The sequence below is a fragment of the Rhinoderma darwinii genome, chromosome 7, assembly GCF_050947455.1.
Source record: "Rhinoderma darwinii isolate aRhiDar2 chromosome 7, aRhiDar2.hap1, whole genome shotgun sequence".
In the NCBI taxonomy this organism is placed as follows: domain Eukaryota; kingdom Metazoa; phylum Chordata; class Amphibia; order Anura; family Rhinodermatidae; genus Rhinoderma; species Rhinoderma darwinii.
In genome coordinates, this window is record NC_134693.1 from 107,968,607 (window position 1) to 107,990,381 (window position 21,775).

A 21,775-nucleotide genomic window follows, 5' to 3' on the forward strand; every position below is an offset into this window, starting at 1 on the left:
TCATTTGTCACTTTTTTTCATCTTAGAGATATGAAGTTAAGGATTTATCAGGAACTGGACCTTTCACTGTATTTGTGCCACAGGACCAGGTTCTTGAAAACAGCACCACGGTAATAACTGTACAGTAACAGATTTGGATATCAATTTTCATTTGTTTAGAAATTCAGAATATAAGATAATGTTTAACGGATATATCCGTCATGAGCGGGTGCTAGTTCCTGCATCGGGACAGATATATCCGTCACTCGGATCTCGTGGGTACTGCCATTGTACTTACGAGATTAGTACATACAGTATATACAGCCTGGCTCTTGCCATAACTGCCAGTATTGAAAAAAAGTCCTATTTCGGCAGTTTAACCCCTTAAGTGGCTGCCTATTAGGCTATGCCAGATAGGTTGTCTGTCAGTTTTAGGGTACGTTTACACAAGAAATTCAGTGCAGTTTTTCGGCCGGAATGTCCGCTGCGGAAAACTGCACATAAAAAAATACTTACATACTTTCATACTTACATAGACACGGCAACGCGTTCCTCCCGTCCTGCTGCCCGACGTTTCATCCCGTGTGAGAGATGCAGCCTCCTAGTTGTGATTTTTGCAGCGGAAAGCAGCGTTTCTGCCGCAAAATCACAACATCTGCTATTTGTTGCGGGTTTTGTCTCCCTATTGTGATCACGTAAATAAAATTGACATGCTGCAGATTTTAAAAAAACGCACCGCAGGTCAATTTCTGAGCGTTTTTTCCCCTTATCATTTATGCAGCGAGTGGATGAGATTTGTTCAACTCTCATCCACTCTGCTGCTACTGTATTACGCTGCAGATTTTCCGTAACAAAATAAGTTGGGGGAAATCCGCAGTATTTATGCTACGTGTGAACTTACCCTTACACTGACAGAATACTAAATATTCCAAAGCATTATACAAGCGATAAAAGAATCGCTGCTTCAGGTTCCTTAGTTGGACAAAAAAAAGTAAAATAAAGTTTCATAAAAAATACCCCCCATAAACAAATAAATAAAACATATCGCATGGTAAACAGCGGAGAAAAAAACCCACAAAAAACAATGGCGTAATTGCAGTTTTATTTGCATTCCCTTCCAAAAGAAATGAATGAAAGCTAAATTAATAAATTATATGAACCCCAAAATGGTGCCAATGAAAAATACAACTCATACTGCAAAAGACAAGACCTCATACAGATACATCGACTGAACAATAAAAAAGTTATGACTCTTGCAATGTGAGAATGAAAAATTGAAAACTATTGTTTGGTCATTAAGGTTCAAACAGGCCTGGTCATTTAGGGGTTAAAATAGAAAACAGGTCACTAACAACTGCTGAAATGATGGAAGGCTTATGTACTTGTAATGTCTTCCTTGTCCTCAGCCTCTCCCACATTACCTTTTCACATACAGTATGGGGATAATTCATTTCCATCACACAGAGATTTTTCAAAACGTCAGAAATCCAGAGCAATATGGGAATTTCCACTCTAGGATTCATTATGATTTACTATTGGCCTATATTCAGATCAGTTGTACCAGGCAGTAAAATTGGTCTACGTATGGCCCATGGCATCTGAAGTGTTATCGGTCTTCTATAATCCTTTGTTTCTTTGGTAATCATGGGCTGGGCTTTGTGTTCATCCTTGCTTCATTCTGGGACAGTATAAAGGCCCTTTTACACGGGCCAATGATCAGGCAAACGAGCGTTCATATGAACGCTTGTTCCCAATCACTGTCCTGTGTAAACGATCAGCCGATGAACGAGCATCGTTTATACAGCAGAAAATATTCTCGTTGTCGGCAGCACAATGAGTTTAAACAGGGAGACGTGCTGCCGACATGATGGAAATGCATGGAGACGAGTGCTCGTAGTAATGATCGCTCGTCCCCATACAGTACCGATCAAGGCTCCTTGTGAAACGAGCGTCGATCAATGAGCTGTCTCGTTGATCGGCGCTCGTTGTTACGCCCCATATTGGCCGGTGTAAAATTACCCTTAGTGCAGATGCTTTGCTAAAGGTCTGAGCGCTCTGTGTACTGAGCTTTGAAGTGGCGCTACTTCTTTTGGAGAATAAGACTAATTACTGTTTTAACCTATTTTCTTAATTTCTGAGTTAGTGTTGCCTCTCAACCGCAAGTAAATGAGACCAAGACATAAGAAGTGGAGAAAATTGCCAACCTGTTCTGGAATGGTGGCCATAGACTTCGATCAGGAGGGGAAAACTTTTTTAGAATGCAAACTACTTTATGTGGAGCCCTTGTTAGGTGGTCTACTAGGGGACCAGGGTGAGGTACATGTGGCACAAATAGGACCGAGTGCCATTCAGTCATAGCAGCTACTGTTAGTTACTGCAGTTGCTCCACTATGCCTTCTTCATACATAACTCCGCTGCTATGGCTAGAGCGTAGCTGTCAGGGAGTGTGTGATACCCATGCCAGCTAACAACACTGGTCGAGTCTTACAAGTCCCTTACTGGTGACAGAAACATTGATGCATGGACCTATGAGGAAGGAGTTTTCCCACTTTTGTGTAGAGAACAGTATGGTCACCTAATATCAAGATCTACTGGTCATCGTTCTGAAGTCTCATGTCAATTGACTATTTGGTCACCACTGCATTAGAAATTTGCCCGCATATCCTACTGATAATCTAATGTCTAAAAGACATCCAAACGCTCACCTATTGTCTTACGTTGGGGGAAAATAATAATCAGATAGGTTGGATCTTTCCTGTTGTCTGGCAGCTGCTCATATCCAGGTCCCCGCACTTCGCATTAGAATAAAAGGCCATGGATGCCTCTCAGCCCAAAGTTGTCCATAGCCTTTTAGGGGGAATTGGCCATTTTAATTGTCAGCTAAAAGATTTTTAGGCCAATAATTATTCAATGGTTATTGCTGATTGGAAAGATTCATAGCAGTGGACAGGGTATTTGACAGGGTATTTGGTATTAGACAGGTAGTGGACAGGGTATTGGACCAGGTAGTGGACCAGTGGACAGGGTATTTGGTATTAATCTCAGATTGATGGCGTTGTATCAATGCTGCCAGTCTAGGAGACATCCAATTATTTTGCCAATCCCCTAGCCATTCAAGTATGGTGGGCCTTCCCCGTTCTAATAAATTCAGTATCTTCAGCTTTTAATACATGAGTTGTATTGTTGTGCTGCTAGGTAATTGAGAAAAAAATACAGACTACTGTTTATTTCTATATGTCATCTTTCAGATTGAAGAATGGAAAGGAAAGAATCTTATGAAACATTTACTTCGGTACCATCTAGTGAGCTGTCAAAGGCTTCTTATTGACGATCTTCAGAAAATATCATCATTAACTACAATTTCTGGTGATACCATAAGAATTTCTACAAAGAATGTAAGTCAAGTGATGACATATTGTACATTATCTGTGCACCCATCAATAAACCACACATCTTATAGCTTTTTGGTCATAAAACATGGACTTGTCTGATATTTAGGGACTGTTTCTATAGACATATGCCCCACCACGGCTGTCTCCTGTCCAGTGGTATTAAATGAAGCCCTGGTTTACCATAGTACAGAGGTCCCACTACATATTTTTCAGCAAGCTAAAAATATTCCTCTCAGCATTTTTGAGGAGTATTTTTAGTCATCATCTGCGGTAATTTAAATGAATAATACTTAGGGATACATGGTGTTAAAAACTCTATTTATGCCGGGAAATATTACTATAATTTATACCAATGCATTTATAGCGGGTTTAGGTAATTCAAAACCTATTTTATATTACACACTGAACGTACGTCTGGGGCATTACCTTTCTTGAAGCATGAAACTTGTCACTCTGGGACCAGGGCAGAGGACCATGCGAATAGACAAAGTAAAAAAAAAATTGCTGAAATAGTGGAACTGGAAGGGTAAGGCCCTGATCCGAACACTGCACAGTGCACTCTGCTATCTACGCTATCTCCGGCGCTCCCATAGAGAATGAATGGAGCTGCAGTGCGCATGAGCGACCTGCCGCTCGGTTCAAACTTGGGGTTCGGGCAGCTTCGGGCTCCCCGTTCTCGTAGACGGTGGGGGTCCAAGCTGTCGGCCACCCACCGATCAGCAAGTTACGGATAGGGGGTAACTTGTTGTAACCAGAATAGCCCTTAAAAAGGTATTTGACAGCCGCGCCTAACATAGTGCCAGCACGGATGTTGGCCGCGTCGCGACTGTGTCAGGGCCGCTCTGTGTGGCCTTACCCGCATTAACGTGCGGCCACTAACAGGCTATTTGACAGTCTCACCGAACATGGTGCCGGCGCGGTTGTTGGCCGCGTTGCAACCGTGTCAGGGCCGCTCCGTGTGGCCTTACCCGAACAGTGGAACTTGTTAAATAAGATGTGTGCCACGCCTGCCTGTCACCAAAAGACATTTAATTTATTTAGATGGCACCAATCTGTGGTATAGAACTGCTTAATAATAGCCGTACTATACAGCGCCTCCCCAAAACACAAAAATGCGCAGTCCAAATAAAATGGATGTCTTATATACACACATGATGGTTTTTTTATTTTATTTATTTCCATTAGAAATGAATGTGCAGTAGTGTCAGGTGGGATTTGCTAAGATCACATTCCAGTCAAGGTGGATTCACACATTTTACACCTGAAACCGTGGCAAAACCGCATAATTTTGTCGCAATTTTTCATACATTTTCAGTAAAATGATGCAGTTTTCCCACAATTTGTGAAAAAAAAAAATAAAATTTCACCGCGACATATGTACACAGACGTGTACCCAGACCTTGGACTCTGACCCAGGCGCTGTCTGCCCTTTGTGGCCGCTCTGAGTGACACCAGCGCGGGACCGCTCCGAATGATGTCACACAGGCACCCACAGAGAGCCTTACTGGTTCAATGGGCTGGCGCTTCACTGATGTCATTAGGGGCTGCCCGGCAGTGGTGCACTGGCGGCACAGTCGGGGAGTTTAAAGACATACAGTGAAGGAAATAAGTATTTGATCCCTTGCCGATTTTGTGAGTTTGCCCACTGTCAAAGACATGAACAGTCTAGAATTTTTAGGCTAGGTTAATTTTACCAGTGAGAGATAGATTATATTAAAAAAAAAAAAAAACTGAAAATCACATTGTCAAAATTATATATATTTATTTACATTGTGCACAGAGAAATAAGTATTTGATCCCTTTGGCAAACAAGACTTAATACTTGGTGGCAAAACCCTTGTTGGCAAGCACAGCAGTCAGACGTTTTTTGTAGTTGATGATGAGGTTTGCACACATGTTAGATGGAATTTTGGCCCACTCCTCTTTGCAGATCATCTGTAAATTATTACGATTTCGAGGCTGTCGCTTGGCAACTCGGATCTTCAGCTCCCTCCATAAGTTTTCGATGGGATTAAGGTCTGGAGACTGGCTAGGCCACTCCATGACCTTAATGTGCTTCTTTTTGAGCCACTCCTTTGTTGCCTTGGCTGTATGTTTCGGGTCATTGTCATGCTGGAAGACCCAGCCACGAGCCATTTTTAATGTACTGGTGGAGGGAAGGAGGTTGTCACTCAGGATTTGACGGTACATGGCTCCATCCATTCTCCCATTGATGCGGTGAAGTAGTCCTGTGCCCTTAGCAGAGAAACACCCCCAAAACATAATGTTTCCACCTCCATGCTTGACAGTGGGGACATGGTTCTTTGGGTCATAGGCAGCATTTCTCTTCCTCCAAACACGGCGAGTTGAGTTAATGCCAAAGAGCTCAATTTTAGTCTCATCTGACCACAACACCTTCTCCCAATCACTCTCAGAATCATCCAGATGTTCATTTGCAAACTTTAGACGGGCCTGTACATGTGCCTTCTTGAGCAGGGGGACCTTGCGGGCACTGCAGGATTTTAATCCATTACGGCATAATGTTTACCAATGGTTTTCTTGGTGACTGTGGTCCCAGCTGCCTTGAGATCATTAACAAGTTCCCCCCGTGTAGTTTTCGGCTGAGCTCTCACCTTCCTCAGGATCAAGGATACCCCACGAGGTGAGATTTTGCATGGAGCCCCAGATCGATGTCGATTGACAGTCATTTTATATGTCTTCCATTTTCTTACTATTGCACCAACAGTTGTCTCCTTCTCACCCAGCGTATTACTTATGGTTTTGTAGCCCATTCCAGCCTTGTGCAGGTCTATGATCTTGTCCCTGACATCCTTAGAAAGCTCTTTGGCCTTGCCCATGTTGTAGAGGTTAGAGTCAGACTGATTAATTGAGTCTGTGGACAGGAGTCTTTTATACAGGTGACCATTTAAGACAGCTGTCTTTAATGCAGGCACCAAGTTGATTTGGAGCGTGTAACTGGTCTGGAGGAGGCTGAACTCTTAATGGTTGGTAGGGGATCAAATACTTATTTCTCTGTGCACAATGCAAATAAATATATATAATTTTGACTATGTGATTTTCTGTTTTGTTTTTTTATATAATCTATCTCTCACTGGTAAAATTAACCTAGCCTAAAAATTCTAGACTGTTCATGTCTTTGACAGTGGGCAAACTTACAAAATCAGCAAGGGATCAAATACTTATTTCCTGCACTGTACATGTACATCCATATATACTTCTAGAATCCTGTCATAATGTGCCGTTGTCCCGCTAAAAGTGAACTCCGTCTCATGAGTAAGAATACGCATGAGACTGATAACAAGATGTTCAGGAGCCTGTAGAGGCATTATTGCGACCTCTGTCATAGTACATACGCTTCTTTATCACAATCTCATTGTGTTATAGACCATGCATACTTTATAGCTGAAAAAAAACACTGACACTCTTGGAGAAATAAATCTCAATGTTTAACTGACTTCCAATAAAACCACTGCCATTAAACCTCATGTTTGGACTAGCCCACCAGCAGACAGGAGGATCCTCTTGTGGGCCCAGGCCCTGAAACAAAAAATGGGCCCCTGTCACAATAGTGCCAACAAGGTCCAGCAGAGTTTACACTGCAATTAAAAGGGACATGCTCCTGTATGGTGGGCTCTCAGTCTTCTCTGGTGGGCTCAAGGTATTCCAGTCCGCTACTGATCTCATTATTTAGAAATTCCTTCAGACTTATTTAATGTGAATTAGATCAGTTCAACTATCATTTGTGTTATGTCTCCTATATTTCGCTGTTTTTCTTGTCCTTATGCAAGCAGAAGTTATTTCATTTAATTATTTTTAGGGTGAAGTGTACATAAATGATATTGCAAGAATAACGAAGAGTGACGAATTAGCAAAGAATGGAGTATTTCATATTATTGACAAGGTTTTGATCCCAGAAATGCCTAAAACCAACAGTAGTAAAGTAAGTCTATTATTTATACAATGCCAAGTTTACTGTAAATCTAAAAAGGTAAAATCTTACTATGAGAAAACTGACAAAGGAACACATAACCGTATTATCAGATCTTATAACATGACAATAAATGAATGGTATGGGTATGTCGGAGGTATACGTTGGGAGGATTTCCTAACATATACCTCAGACGAAAGCCTGTGACGTGTATATATAGTGACATACCTCAACCGTAGGCACCCATGTTTAAAATCAAAACAAACTATCCCCCGCTGTATACATTTTTTTACTGGATGACCCTATGTGGAATAGCGTAGTCGAGTATGCTATTCCATACAGTTGAAAAAAAAGGGTATATTGATGATCCATACGGTTTTAGCATCCGTCAGGGGAATGGGGCTCTATGGATAGGTTTGACATAGGCCCTGGGAGCAGTAGAAATAAACCCTTAGCCTGCTGAGGCATCACAGGGGAAATGATTGAAATGTAATAATTGTCCATGTAATGCACTGATGTGATGGATCCTCTAGACTCAAGTGCGGACATTCACAGACCACGTACCTCTAAGATTTATGCTAGATTACAGTGTAGAATACGGTTTGCTTGGTACCTTATAATATGTATTTTTTGCATTGGTTTTAAAAATAGTTTTTTTTCTGCAGTTAAATATAAGTGAAGCAGCTGATTTATATGGGTATTCTAAATTCTCCCAACTTCTAAAGGTAATTTTTGTTTTATTTCTCTCAGAAAAGTTTTTAATATAACATGTGCCGAGAAGTAAAGGGGAAAAAATAGTAAATTAAAGGGTTTTTCCCAAAATCATTACCTATCCACAGGATAGCTGATTGCTGGGGGGTCCACTGCTTGGACCCCCATAGATCGTGAGAACCGGGTTCCCGAACCCTTAGATCTTCCTCATTGCTCGGCATCATTAAAAAGTAACTAGAATGGAGCAGCAATCGAGCATTCGCCTGCCACTCCATTCACTATGAGAGGGATGGAAACAGCCGAGTGCTGTACTCCGCTGTTTCCGTCATCCCCATAGATATAGAATGGAGCGGCAGTGTACATGCTCAGCTGCCGCTCCATTCAATGTCCTCCTCACTGTGTTCGAGGAATGACGAGGATCTGGGGGTTCGGGACCCCCGTTCCCACAATTGGTGAGGATCCCAGTGTTAATTATAATTTTAATTTATGGTTTAAAATAGTATTCCCAAAATCATAAATCATAAGTTATTTTGATAACTTTTTCTGTACCCAAAACTGTTTGCATGTAAAGATGGATTCTTTTACAGCATTTGCTGATTCAGTATGTCGATATCTAGTCAGTGCATTACTTTCAATCCATTGGTTAATCGGCTACGAGACAAAGTGTTGCTATAATGTCCATGGGATATAAATATACCAGTTAGCATTTTAGAATGGTGAGATAACGGGGTTGGTGATTCTAAAAAAAAAATCTTTTAGAGAAATACTAAGAGAATTATTATTATGCAGGACAAGTTGTGTTGTACATGACAACTAATCAGATGTCAGCTTAAATTCCTTATCTGGCCTTTAAAAATGCATAAATAAAAAGTTTGCTTTTCTGATAATAAAGGGTTAATATGAATAATGGGGACAAAGGAGACAAAATAAAAATAAGAGTCCAATCCCTTTTTGTTAGGAAGGTCCCCCAGAAATGATCACCGGTTGTCCTACTGCTGGGACCTCATGGATCAGCTACAACCTGCAGGGGAGCCCGGCCGCAGGCCACCACACGCAAAGTCAAACACTACATCGTGCTCATTGACACGAATGAGCTGACATGGGGGGCCTTCCAGAAAGAGAGATGCACTCTTTGTACTTAGGCGGTCCCAAACAAGGGAGCCCTGTAGTTGGTCAGAATTCCCTAAAGGGGTATTTGTAAATGGGTTCTATAAAGCAGACAACCCCTTTAATATGTGGTAACTAAAGGGCTGATCATTTATGTCGTTTATGTTATTTATTTTGTATTATTATTTTGCTAGAATTCCAGTCTGATGTCTATGGTTCAGGACAAGGCTCACCAACCACTCACAATGTTGTGGCCAACAAATAAAGCCTTTGAGTCTCTTTCCGAAGAACGAAGAATATGGTTGTACCATGCTGACCACCGAGATAAACTGGAGGCCTATCTGAAAGTCCATATTATCAGAGATACAAAGGTAGACTATTGTGTATAAAGTTTACTTTATTGTAATTACCGTTTCTCCTATTTAACATTTTGATGATCAGTCGGTCATATCTCTGATCTTCATACAATCTACAATAAAGAGTCAGACTGACAAACAGCACAGACTGCCTGGTTTCTGACATGTTTTTTCCACCATAGCAAGTGATGGGATATCACTAGGCTATGCCATCACTTTCTATATGGTGGGGGTCCGGCCGTCTGAACTTTCACCGAACCTACACAGGGTTTACCCGAACAGCAACACTGCCAGTCACCAGCGAAAAAACTGAGGGTACCATAACGCAATATCACGTAACATTATCAGATGGAAATATCTCTTTAAAGCAAGACTATGGTCTATACGGTATATTCATGAAGGAAGTGCTCCCCACTAATAACTATGATAGCTCCTATTAGCCAAACAGCACATTATATATTTTTCCAATTGGGCCAATAGAAGAGCGGACCTGTCCCCACGCTATACTGACCGGCATAGTTTGACCTGTCCCCACGCTATACTCACCGATATACTCACCGCTATACTGGCAGCATAGTTTGAGGACAGATCGGCTTTAAGGGGTTCTCCGGGACTTTTATATTGATGGCCTATCCTTAGGAACGATTATCAATATCAGATCGGTGGGGGTTTTGACTCGTGGCATGCCAATCAGCTGACTGAAGGGGGAACGCTGACTAACGCTGTGGCCTCTTCAATGTTTACCAGGCATAGCCTGGTACACTTCCGTACAGCGGCAGACATACCATTAGTGCAACCTGTGCAGCTGCACATGGGCCCAGTAGGCAAGGGGGCCCACTGCCACGGAAGTGTACCGCGCTGTGTCTGGTGAACACCTTAAAGTACCCTGCCTCTGTCTATTAGATTGCACGTAAATGCCTGACCTAATAGACTAAAGTGGGTGATGTATGATGAGATATTGGAGAGCAAGGGGCCCATGTACTGTACTTGAACAGGGTCCCTCAGCTGTCTGTGTCCGCCCCTGCTTCCGTAGCTGCTGTGTCTGAGATTGCAGTTTAGGAACTGCAATCTTAGGGAAAGCCGCTATTGAAGTGTATACAGCACTGTGCCTGGTAAACTGTGACGAGGCCGCGGAAACAAACACCACGGTGACAAACTCCACAGCACCTTCAGTCAGCTGATCGGTGGCGCTGCGGGAGATCTGATATTGATGACCTATCCTGGCCATCATAGAACCCCTTAAGTTGGTCTTGGTACAGGTATTTCACTACATGCTCTGCAGCTTTAAAGAGGCTCTGTCACCACATTATAAGTGCCCTATCTTCTACATAATGTGATCTGCGCTGTAATGTAGATTATAGCAGTGTTTTTTATTTAGAAAAACTATCATTTTTGACGGAGTTATGACCTATATTAGCTTTATGCAAATGAGTTTCTTAATAGACAACTGGGCATGTTTTACTTTTTGACCAAGTGGGCGTTGTGGAGATGAGTGTATGACGCTGACCAATCACTGACCAATCAGCGTCATACACTTCTCTCCATTCATATACACAGCACATAGTGATCTTGCTAGTGTCCAGTCACATACTCACACACTAAACTTACTGAAGTGTCTTGAGAGTTAATAGACATCGCGTCCAACCAGGACTGGATGTCTATTCATCAATGCCGACACTTCGCCAACGTTAGTGTGGGAGTTAATGACAGCAAGAGTGATTTACAGCGTGATCTCGCCAGATTAGGCTTGCTGTGCTGTAAATTCCACACAAACGTTAGCGAAGTGTCGGCATTGATGAATAGACATCCCGTCCTGGTTGGACGTGATGTCTATTAACTCTCAAGACACTTCAGTAACTTTAGTGTGTGTGTATGTGACTGCACACTAGCAATATCACTATGTGCTGTGTAAATGAATGGGGAGAAGTGTATGACGCTAATTGGTCACTGATTGGTCAGCGTCATACACTTCTCTCCACAACGCCCACTTGCAAAAAAGTAAAACACGCCCAGTTGACCATTAAGAAACTCATTAGCATAAAGCTAAAATAGGTCATAACTCAGTCAAAAAATATTGTTTTTCTAAATAAAAAACACTGTTGTTATCTACATTACAGCACCGATCACATTATGTAGGAGATAGGGCACTTATAATCTGGTGACAGAGCCTCTTTAAATAACTTCTTTAGGCATACAAGATGTTTTAAAGCAGATCTGTCAGATATTTATGCCGCCCTGTCACTTATTAGTTAATGTTAAGTTGTTTAGGAGTATTTAGAACCTGCACTTAAGGTGCGCGGCCAAGTATGTACACGCTCATTGATTGACACTTTTCTCCCTATTCATAGTAATAGGGAGAAAAGTGTCAATCAGCAGCTGGAGGGCAGTGGAAGGATAAATATATGAATATACTTGGACTCATACTTGTGGTGCTGGCCGCGAGCCGCAATTATACATTCTAAATACTCCTAAACTACTTAACATTTACTAATATGACAGCACGTGGAATCAGCGTGTCTGCCACTTCTTTATGCTTTATACACAAGGGTCTGTCCCACTCTTCTGCGATCCTTTCCCATGGTGATCCTACAGATTGCATAGAAATTCCCAGCCCGAGTGAAGCTTTTCAGTATTGCAGAGACTTTTTTTCCCATTTATTGAACTAATATCCGCCCATAACTGAAGCTCTTTATGAGGTTATGTACCACTGCTATAGAGATGTTAGATTGACCCCATTAGCGATTAGTAGTCATTTCCCTATACCGAATATGACCTTTAAAATGTCACTGTTTCTGTTCTGGCAATGTAGCTTTATGGCATAAAAAAAGAAAACGACTTTGCTAAATGATAAAAGGTGTGTTCGCTATTAGGCTACGTTCACACAGGGTGGATACACTGCGTAGAAGTACACAGCGTATCCGCCATTGCAGCCACAGGGAATTCCGGATGAAAAACCGCACCAAATTGTGGTGCAGTTTTTCGGCCAGAATGTCCGCTGTGGAAATCCTGTAATGAAAAAAAGAAATGGATATACTTACCAAGGCGACGCATCCCTCCGATGTCCTGATGTTCTGCAGCCCTGGAATGACGTTTCATCCTATGTGACCGCTGCAGACTGTGATTGGCTGCGGTGGACACATGGGATGAAATGTATTCCCAGGAGTCTGGCCTGGACGAAGAAGTACCGAATTCTGGGTAAGTATAAGATTTTGGTTTTTCCTGAGTTGCGATTTTTGCAGCAGAATCGCAGCTTTTCTGCTGTGAAAAACTCAACATTTTTTATCTCCCCATTGAATTCAATGGGGAAAACCTGCAACATAAAAGCAGCGATTACGCAAATACAGTTGACATGCTGCGGATTAAAAAAACGCACTACAGGTCGATTTCTGAGAGGTTTTTCCGCTTATCATTTACTAAGCGTATGGATGGGATTTGCTCAAATCTAATCCACACTGCTGCTACTGTATTATGCTGCGGATTTTCCGCAACTAAATCCGTTGCAGAAAATCTGCAGTATTTATGCTACCTGAATTTGCCCTTAAAGTTGTATAATCATCAATTGCCAAAATCCAAAGAAGCTTATTTTTCTTTCTCCATATTATGTAATTTTGTCGTAGATTTCTGCATCAAACCTACCTGAATCCAAATCACCGAGGACACTTCATGGTTCAACCGTTTCCTTTCAATGCAGCTTAAGCAACATTGTGAGTATCCACTCAAAGAGTATATCAACAGAATGAAGATGAGAAAATAGTACATATCTGCCTGTATGGGGATACTGGGCATGGCCTCCTCTTCGTAGGCAAATCGCCATTTCTCAGAGATCATAATGCATTATTCACTACCTGAAGATTTCTAAAAGCGTACAGATCCCATACAATTTTTCATAACTTAATAGTGTATGTAAAGATAATAAACTTTGTAATATATCTTTTTAAAGAAAAATGACCCCTACTCCGCTTATCAGACTTTTTTCCCCCTACACCCGGCTATTTCACTGTAGTCACTGCAAAAATCATGACACCTAGTCATATTCGTATCACATAAATGTCCCGTACATATTACATATATTATATTATTGTATTGATAGAAAACAGAAATTGTATTTTCCACAAATACATAATGGGAGAGATTAAGGCCCCATGCACACAACCGTAGTTTTCATACGTAATTACGGATGAAATTGCGGACCCATTCATTTGCATATTCACGGATGTGTGCCGTACCGGTAGCAATGATCCACAAAATATAGAACATGTCCTATTCCTGTCCGTAGCGTCACGGACTCCCCTATAGAATTCTATAGGCGCTTCTGCAATTGCGGAGGGCTACGGATTTCTATCCGTAGCCGTCGGATCCGTATTTGCGGAGAGTAAAAACCCTTAGGGCATAGCCCCACGTGGCGTATTTCTTCCGCAACTGTCCGCATCAATGCCGCACAGAATCTGCGTTGCAGATTCTGTTGCGGATCTGCCCAAAATGTGCAGTAAATTGATGCAGACTGGCCGTTGCGTATTGAGGTGAAAGTACTTCCCTTCTCTCTATCAGTGCAGGATAGAGAAGGGACAGCACTTTCCCTAGTGAAAGTAAAAGAATTTCATACTTACCGGCCGTTGTCTTGGTGACGCGTCCCTCTTTCGGCATCCAGCCCGACTTCCCTGGATGACGCGGCAGTTCATGTGACCGCTGCAGCCTGTGATTGGCTGCAGCCGTCACTTAGACTGAAACGTCATCCTGGGAAGCCGGACTGGAGAAAGAAGCAGGGAGTTCTCGGTAAGTATGAACTTCTATTTTTTTTACAGGTTGATGTATATTGTGATCGGAAGTCACTGTCCAGGGTGCTGAAACAGTTACTGCCGATCGCTTAACTCTTTCAGCACCCTGGACAGTGACTATTTACTGACGTCGCCTAGCAACGCTCCCGTCATTACGGGTGCACACACGTAGTCACCCGTAATTATGGGTGCACACACGTAGTCACCCGTAATTATGGGTGCACACACGTAGTCACCCGTAATTATGGGTGCACACACGTAGTCACCTGTAATTACGGGAGCCCCATTGACTTCCTCAGTCTGGCTGTAGACCTAGAAATACATAGGTCTAGCCAAAATGAAGAAATGTCATGTTAAAAAACCAATACGCTCCGCAGCACACATAACATGTACATGACATCTGCGGACTTCATTGCGGAATTTAGAATCTCCATTGAAGTCAATGGAGAACTTCCGCAATGAGTCCGCAACCAGTCCGCCACACGTCCGCAACATCCATTGTATGCTGCGGACACCAAATTCCGCATCGCAGCCTATGCTCCGCAGCGGAATTTTCCGCATCGTCTAAACTAACCCTACTAAAAAGCAGTGGAAGGCAATGGAAAAACGGGTCCGCTGCGGATTAACGCTGCGGAGTGTCCGCAGCGGAATTCCAGAGCAATTCCGCCATGTGGAGCTTTGCCCTTATGGTAGTGTGCATGAGGCCTTAGCTAAAATGTGTGCCAAGGAAAAGTGGGGTGGTTGCCCACAACAATCAGGTATGTTCTCCCCGTGTTTCCATGGGTTTCCTCCGGGTATTCAGGTTTCCTTCCACGCCCCAAAAAACATATAGAAAGGGTATTTAGATTGTGAGCCCCAATGGGGACAGTGAGTAAAAACAACCTCTGTACAGCGCTGCGGAATGTGTTGCCGCTATATAAGTAACAGAAATAAAATAAATAATCAGGTTGCAGCCTTCATTTTAAAAGAGTCTCTGAATAATGAGAACTAAAATCTAATTGGTTGCTCTGTGCTCTTTTTGTGTACCAGTTTTGATACATTTGCCCCAATATGATCCAGCGCACAGGAAACAATATTAGTTATATATATTTAGCGGTTGTTAAAGAAAAAATAATATATATATTTTGTACACATGGTGAGCATTACTTTTTTGTATTGCAGGGGGATATTCTTGTGAATGATAATAATGCTAAAATCATCCAAAGAGACATGGAGTTTATTAGTGGAATTGCCCATGGAATAGATCAATTGCTGGAGCCTCCCAACCTTGGAGCCCGCTGTGATGAATTTACTACATTTCAGATCCGAGTAAGTTATAAAACGGAGTCATTGATTTTGGAAATCAAATTCTCTTCCACATACAGAGATTTGGGGAGAACGTTCGTCTGTGGAGAATTTTATTTCACTGCGACTGCTCGCCCCTATTGCATGAACTTCTCTCGTAAAATAGGTCATTCAGTAAATAGCTATATATTTATAATGCAAATGCTTAGTTTGTACTTTATACCTTTATCCTGTTTAACATGCTGACGACTCGCTCAACTTCCATTTTTTTTGGGGGGGGGGGTATTTGTTAAGATAGGGGTTAAGGGGAAAAGTGCAGTTTAAAATAGTGGTCGTTGTTTTACAGAAGAATAAATGTCCATTCACCCTCCATTATATGATCTGTAGATTATTCTGTGTCTCTGGTCGTGATTCTCAAAACCGGTCGCTAGTCTTGTAAATGGACACACTGAACTACACATAACTATGTGTCTATTAGGACAAAGCAGTAACCGATCGCAGTATTATTGATGTTACGTGATGCTATGATCACAAAGAAGATATAGCCCACCGGCTAGTCAAAATGTCAAATGTTTGATTGTAAGGGCTATTGCAAAATGATATGATGTTTGACTAGTGATACTTTACATTTTGCCCTTTTTGCCCTGCCAGAATATATAGACACTTTAGTAAATTTCTTGATATGTAAAGATGGTAGATGACGACTGCCTCTTATTGAAAGATGTGTGAGATTTTCTTTATTTACTCTAGACAATGGATTTTTCCTGCTCCTTGTGTGGCTTTGAGAGGCCTTGTCCATACGGCACAATCGATAAGGTGAGTATTATATTACACAGTATTGTGGCTAAAGAAATGAAGAAGTAAAAAAATACTAAACAGCGCCACTCCTGTCCATGGGCTGTATCAAGTATTGCAGCTCAGTCTTATTATACTGTATATTCTGTCTTGTAAATACTAAACCACCACATGTCGGGTTTGATTCAATAGATCTTGCGGATGACTGCTATAAATGTAGGACAGGCAGTGATATGTTTTTACATCTTTTTCGGCCCATCTCAAGTATCGGGGGTGGTGTGGACACTGACCTGACCGTTAACAAGTGCTCCCAGTGAACATTGTAAAGGGTGGGCCATTTATATGGACACACCTAAATAAAACGGGAATGGTTGGTGATATTAACTTCCTGTTTGTGGCACATTAGTATATGGGAGGGGGGAAACTTTTCAAGCTGGGTGTTGACCATGGCGGCCATTTTGAAGTCAGCCATTTTGTATCCAACTTTAGTTTTTTCAATGGGAAGAGGGTCATGTGACACATCAAACTTATCGAGAATTTCACAAGAAAAACAATGGTGTGCTTGGTTTTAACGTTACTTTATTCTTTCATGAGTTATTTACAAATTTTTGACCACTTATAAAATGTGTTCAAAGTGCTGCCCATTGTGTTGGATTGTCAATGCAACCCTCTTCTCCCACTCTTCACACACTGATAGCAACACCGCAGAAGAAATGCTAGCACAGGCTTCCAGTATCCGTAGTTTCAGTTGCTGCACATCTCGTATCTTCACAGCATAGACAATTGCCTTCAGATGACCCCAAAGATAAAAGTCTAAGGGGGTCAGATCGGGAGGCATTTCTTCTGCAGTGTTGCTATCAGTGTGTGAAGAGTGGGAGAAGAGGGTTGCATTGACAATCCAACACAATGGGCAGCACTTTGAACACATTTTATAAGTGGTCAGAAACTTGTAAATAACTCATGAAAGAATAAAGTAACGTTAAAATCAAGCACACCATTGTTTTTCTTGTGAAATTCTCGATAAGTTTGATGTGTCACATGACCCTCTTCCCATTGAAAAAACTAAAGTTGGATACAAAATGGCCGACTTGAAAATGGCCGCCATGGTCAACACCCAGCTTGAAAAGTTTCCCCCCTCCCATATACTAATGTGCCACAAACAGGAAGTTAATATCACCAACCATTCACATTTTATTTAGGTGTATCCATATAAATGGCCCACCCTGTACATTAAAGGCATATGCAGTTTCACATTATCAATGGGATTATTAGTTATAGAGATGGGATTAACTTGGTGCAAATAACATGACTGCACATGCTTTTTAACTTTCAAATACAGACTCAAAGATGGTTGGCAGTGGGTGGTTGGCATACAAGCTCCTAATTTAGCTGTGCCCCTGAACTACCCTGATAGTGACCATGCTCTGAGGGGCGCCAAGATGAAAACCAATAAGTTTATGCCATTAGATAAAAACTGACACCAGTCTCTATCCGCTATATATTCCAATTCACTTCCCAACACTCATGCTACATTTTCATTTGGTCCATGTCCAGATCCTTCACCAGTCCTCATAGCAACACCACTGAGAATCTAAACTTGCCGACACCAATCATTGCCCCATGTATATCAACTCTTGTTTCATGATGTTCCAGTTATCCCATCATTGAAAAAATACCACTCTTGGGCCAAATGCACATGATGCGTATTTGCAGTGCGTATTTTCCTGCGGCAAAACTGCAGCGTAATACAGTACCAGCAAAATAAATGAGATTTCAAGTAATCTCATCTACACGATGCTGAATTTGTCTGCACGTAAGTTGACCTGTGGTGCGTATTTTGAAACCCTCAGCATGTCAGATTATCTTACGTTTCCACCTGTGAATTGTATCTGACGTTTATTTAAAAAAATACACCAAAACCCGCAGCATAAAACCGCACCTATTTCCGGATCAAAATGTAAAAAACGCACCTATAAACGCATCAAGAAATGGATTTTACCTGTGGAATTACTTGAGTTTACATGCAGATTTTCTGCACCAAATTCTGCAACGTGTGCATGTAGCCTCACTATTTCTTCCTTGAAGAGCAAATCCCTCAAAAGTCAAGGAAAGCGCAATAGAACTACACATGTTAGGCTCCGTTCACATCTGCGCCGGGACTCAGTTCGTGGGTTCCGTTGGACCTTTCTGTCATGGGAACTCATGAACGGAATCCAAACGGAAACCATAGGTTTCCGTTTGCACAACCATTGTTTCAATGGTGACGGATCCGATGCAAATGGTTTCCGTTTGTCACTGTTGTGTAAGGGTTCCGTTGTTTTGACAGAATCAATACCGTAGTCGACTGCACTGTTTATTCCGTCAAAACAACTGAACTCTTACACAACGGTAACAAACGGAAACCATTTGCACTGCATCCATTACCAACCTATGGTTTCCGTTTGTTTCAGTTTGGATTCCGTTCATGGGTTCCCCTGACGGAACGCTCCGACGGAACCCATGAATGGAGTCCCAACGCAGATTTGAATGAACCCTAACCTGTTTCTAACTTTATAACGCCTTGCGCGGTACCATATACAAGGTCCTTTATTGTTGTACTGAAGTTTCCTTTCACCATCTATGCAATGGGCCCTTACACCGAGGTATAAAAGGATCAGTCTCAAGTATAGGATCATGTTACTTTTTCTTTTTTTTTCCTGCAGGGAGAGACAGAAAATTGTTTTTCAATGAATAGCCGCACCTTTGGGCGTGATCTGCAAATAGGAGAATTATCACCATATTATTCACGACTATTATATAGACAAAGAAGATTTAGGTGCGCTAGAAAGTGTTACCGCGTTACATGGGTGCCCAGTTGCTGTAAAAATCATTATGGAGGAGATTGCCATGGTAAGAATTTTCTTGTACTATTCTATGGTTTAAAAAAGTTGTGCACTGATGATAAATCGTTCTAAACAGAGAGAGCACAAAAAGTGTTCACACTGGAATATACATTGGGGCACATGTATTACTGCCTTAAACAAGGGCCAATAATCGTGTGAACGCTCGTTCCCGATCATTGCCCTGTGTAGTAACGATCGCTCGTCCCCATACATAGCACATTGAGAAAGGAGCAAACGAGTGCCGATCAACGAGGTGTGTTGTTGATCAGGTCTCGCTTACACGGCCCATGTAAGAGAACCCTTTGCGTCTCGGTTCTGGCATTTCATGCGCATGTTTTGGTATTGTTAATGCGTGTGCCAAAAAATAACCTTGATTTGCGACGTGCTCACTACGTCGGGTCGCATACTTATGGATTTGTCAAGTCATGAAATGCGCCAGATTGTTCATGTGTGTAGGCCAGTATAGTGGCGCAAAATACTGGTCTTAAGTATACCACCCAATCGGTGGTGTAAATAAGGAAAAGGAGTCTAACATGCGCCAAATCTATCAAACCGCGTGCGCGCCATTGAAAAATTTGGCGCATGTTCAGATTACCACCTTTTGCTTTAGGTTAGATTCACACGAATGTGGGAAAACTCCGACGTGAAAAACGTAACGTTTTACACGTCCGAGGTGCCCCCATGCGGGTTCCGTTTTCACGGATCCCCATAGATTTGAGTCTATCGAGGGATCAGTGAAAACAGAACAAAATAGGACATGTTCTATTTTTCAACGGACTCTTCACACGGTCCATTGAAACAACGGCCATGTGAACGGCCCCACTGAAATACATGCGTCCATGCGGCAACTGTTGTTTTAACAGCTATGTTAGTCTGAATTCGGCCTCATGCTATCTTTATTAATCTGAGGCCTCATGCACACAACCATAGCCATGTGCATGGTCTGTGATTACGGCATGGGTGGCCCGAGGAGTGTAATCCGCAATCATGGACCGTGCACCCTCAAGATGTGCGTTGACTTTAAGGAGTAAAATTACTTGTCCTATTTTTTTGCAGTCCGGGCTCCCAGACAATACACGGACTGTGGAAGCCAGGATAGAATGTGTTGTATACTATCCGCAATTGCATATAGTATGCGGCCGCAAAACTACGGTCGTTTGCATGAGACCTGACTCATTATGTTACATTTCTAAACTGCAGCCATGACACGTGTGCAGCTCTCAGACTGGAGTTCCTAACATTAATTACTATCAAGAGCCATGGACACTGATACAACTGCAGCAAGTATAATCTTTCTCCTCCTTCCTCACTCCTCCGTAGCAGGATTCCTTAGGCTATGTTTACACTGAGTATTTTGCCGAGTTTTTTGACGCGGAGACCGCGTCGCAAAACTCGGCAGAGACGGCCCGAAAATGCCTCCCATTGATTTCAATGGGAGGCGTTGGCTTCTTTTTCCCGCGAGCAGTAAAACTGCCTCGCGGGAAAAAGAAGCGACATGCCCTATCTTTGGGCGCTACCGCCTCTGACCTGCCATTGACTTCAATGGGAGGCAGAGAAAGCGTATTTCGCTGTGTTTTATGCTCGAAAAGCGCCGCGAAAAACTCTGTGAAAATCGGCGTGCAGGGAGAGGAAAATCTGCCTCAAACTTCCAAACAGAATTTTGAGGCAGATATTCCTCCTGCAAAATACTCCGTGTGAACATAGCCTTATGTTCACACGGGGTATTTTGCAGGAGGAATATCTGCCTCAAAATTCCGTTTGGAAACTTGAGGCAGATATTCCTCTCCCTGCACGCCGATGTTCGCGGCGATTTGCGCGCCATTTTTCGCCCGCGGCCATTGAGCGCCGCGGGCATAAAACAGCGCAAAATACGCTTTCTCTGCCTCCCATTGAAGTCAATGGGAGGTCAGAGGCGGAAGCGCCCGAAGATAGGGCATGTCGCTTCTTTTTCCCGCGAGGCAGTTTTACTGCTCGCGGGAAAAAGACGCCGACGCCTCCCATTGAAATCAATGGGAGGCATTTTCGGGCCGTTTTTGCCGAGTTTTGCAACGCGGTTTCCGCGTCAAAAAACTCGGCAAAATACCCCGTATGAACATAGGTTTTCTGCAAATAAAGCTTAATCGTTGTAAAACTTTATTAAATACTTTGTCTTCCAATTTGTCACTGTTTTCAAGATCTCTGCTTGCGGTCAGTGAATTAAAGTGCTGGACTGAGACAGATATATAGAGTCAATAACAAATGAATATTACTTTCCACAAACGGAAAACTCCATGAATAGTTGCATAAAGTTTAAATACCATTTAGGACTCATGAACACGACCGCGTTTTTTTTCAGTGTGCTATTTGCATTTTTTTGTGGGTAGCACACTGACCCATTCATTTCTGTAGGGTCATACACACATCAGTGTTTTTTGGGAATCCGTTGTTCCATTACGCAAATGACAGAACGTTCTGTCCCTGTCCGGTTTTGCGGAACCGTGCCACCATTCAAGTCTGTGGGTCTGGAAAAATAACGGCCAGCACACTGAAGCCATGCGTGTGCTGTCCGCATATTGCAGATATGTTG

The 21,775-nt window shown here is 42.3% G+C and overlaps 1 protein-coding gene across 2 annotated transcripts in view; it reads left to right on the plus strand.

Annotated features, from left to right (window-relative positions):
• The window catches only part of STAB1 (stabilin 1), a 165,987-nt gene that overhangs the window by 107,301 nt on the left and 36,911 nt on the right, over positions 1-21,775 (plus strand). For both annotated transcript variants that reach the window (XM_075833779.1, XM_075833778.1), the window contains exons 47-55: positions 27-110; positions 3,228-3,374; positions 7,189-7,311; positions 7,965-8,024; positions 9,312-9,488; positions 13,091-13,177; positions 15,410-15,556; positions 16,283-16,348; positions 19,030-19,216. In XM_075833779.1, the coding sequence (XP_075689894.1) occupies positions 27-110; positions 3,228-3,374; positions 7,189-7,311; positions 7,965-8,024; positions 9,312-9,488; positions 13,091-13,177; positions 15,410-15,556; positions 16,283-16,348; positions 19,030-19,216 (1,078 nt within the window). The remainder of the gene's footprint in view (positions 1-26; positions 111-3,227; positions 3,375-7,188; positions 7,312-7,964; positions 8,025-9,311; positions 9,489-13,090; positions 13,178-15,409; positions 15,557-16,282; positions 16,349-19,029; positions 19,217-21,775) is intronic.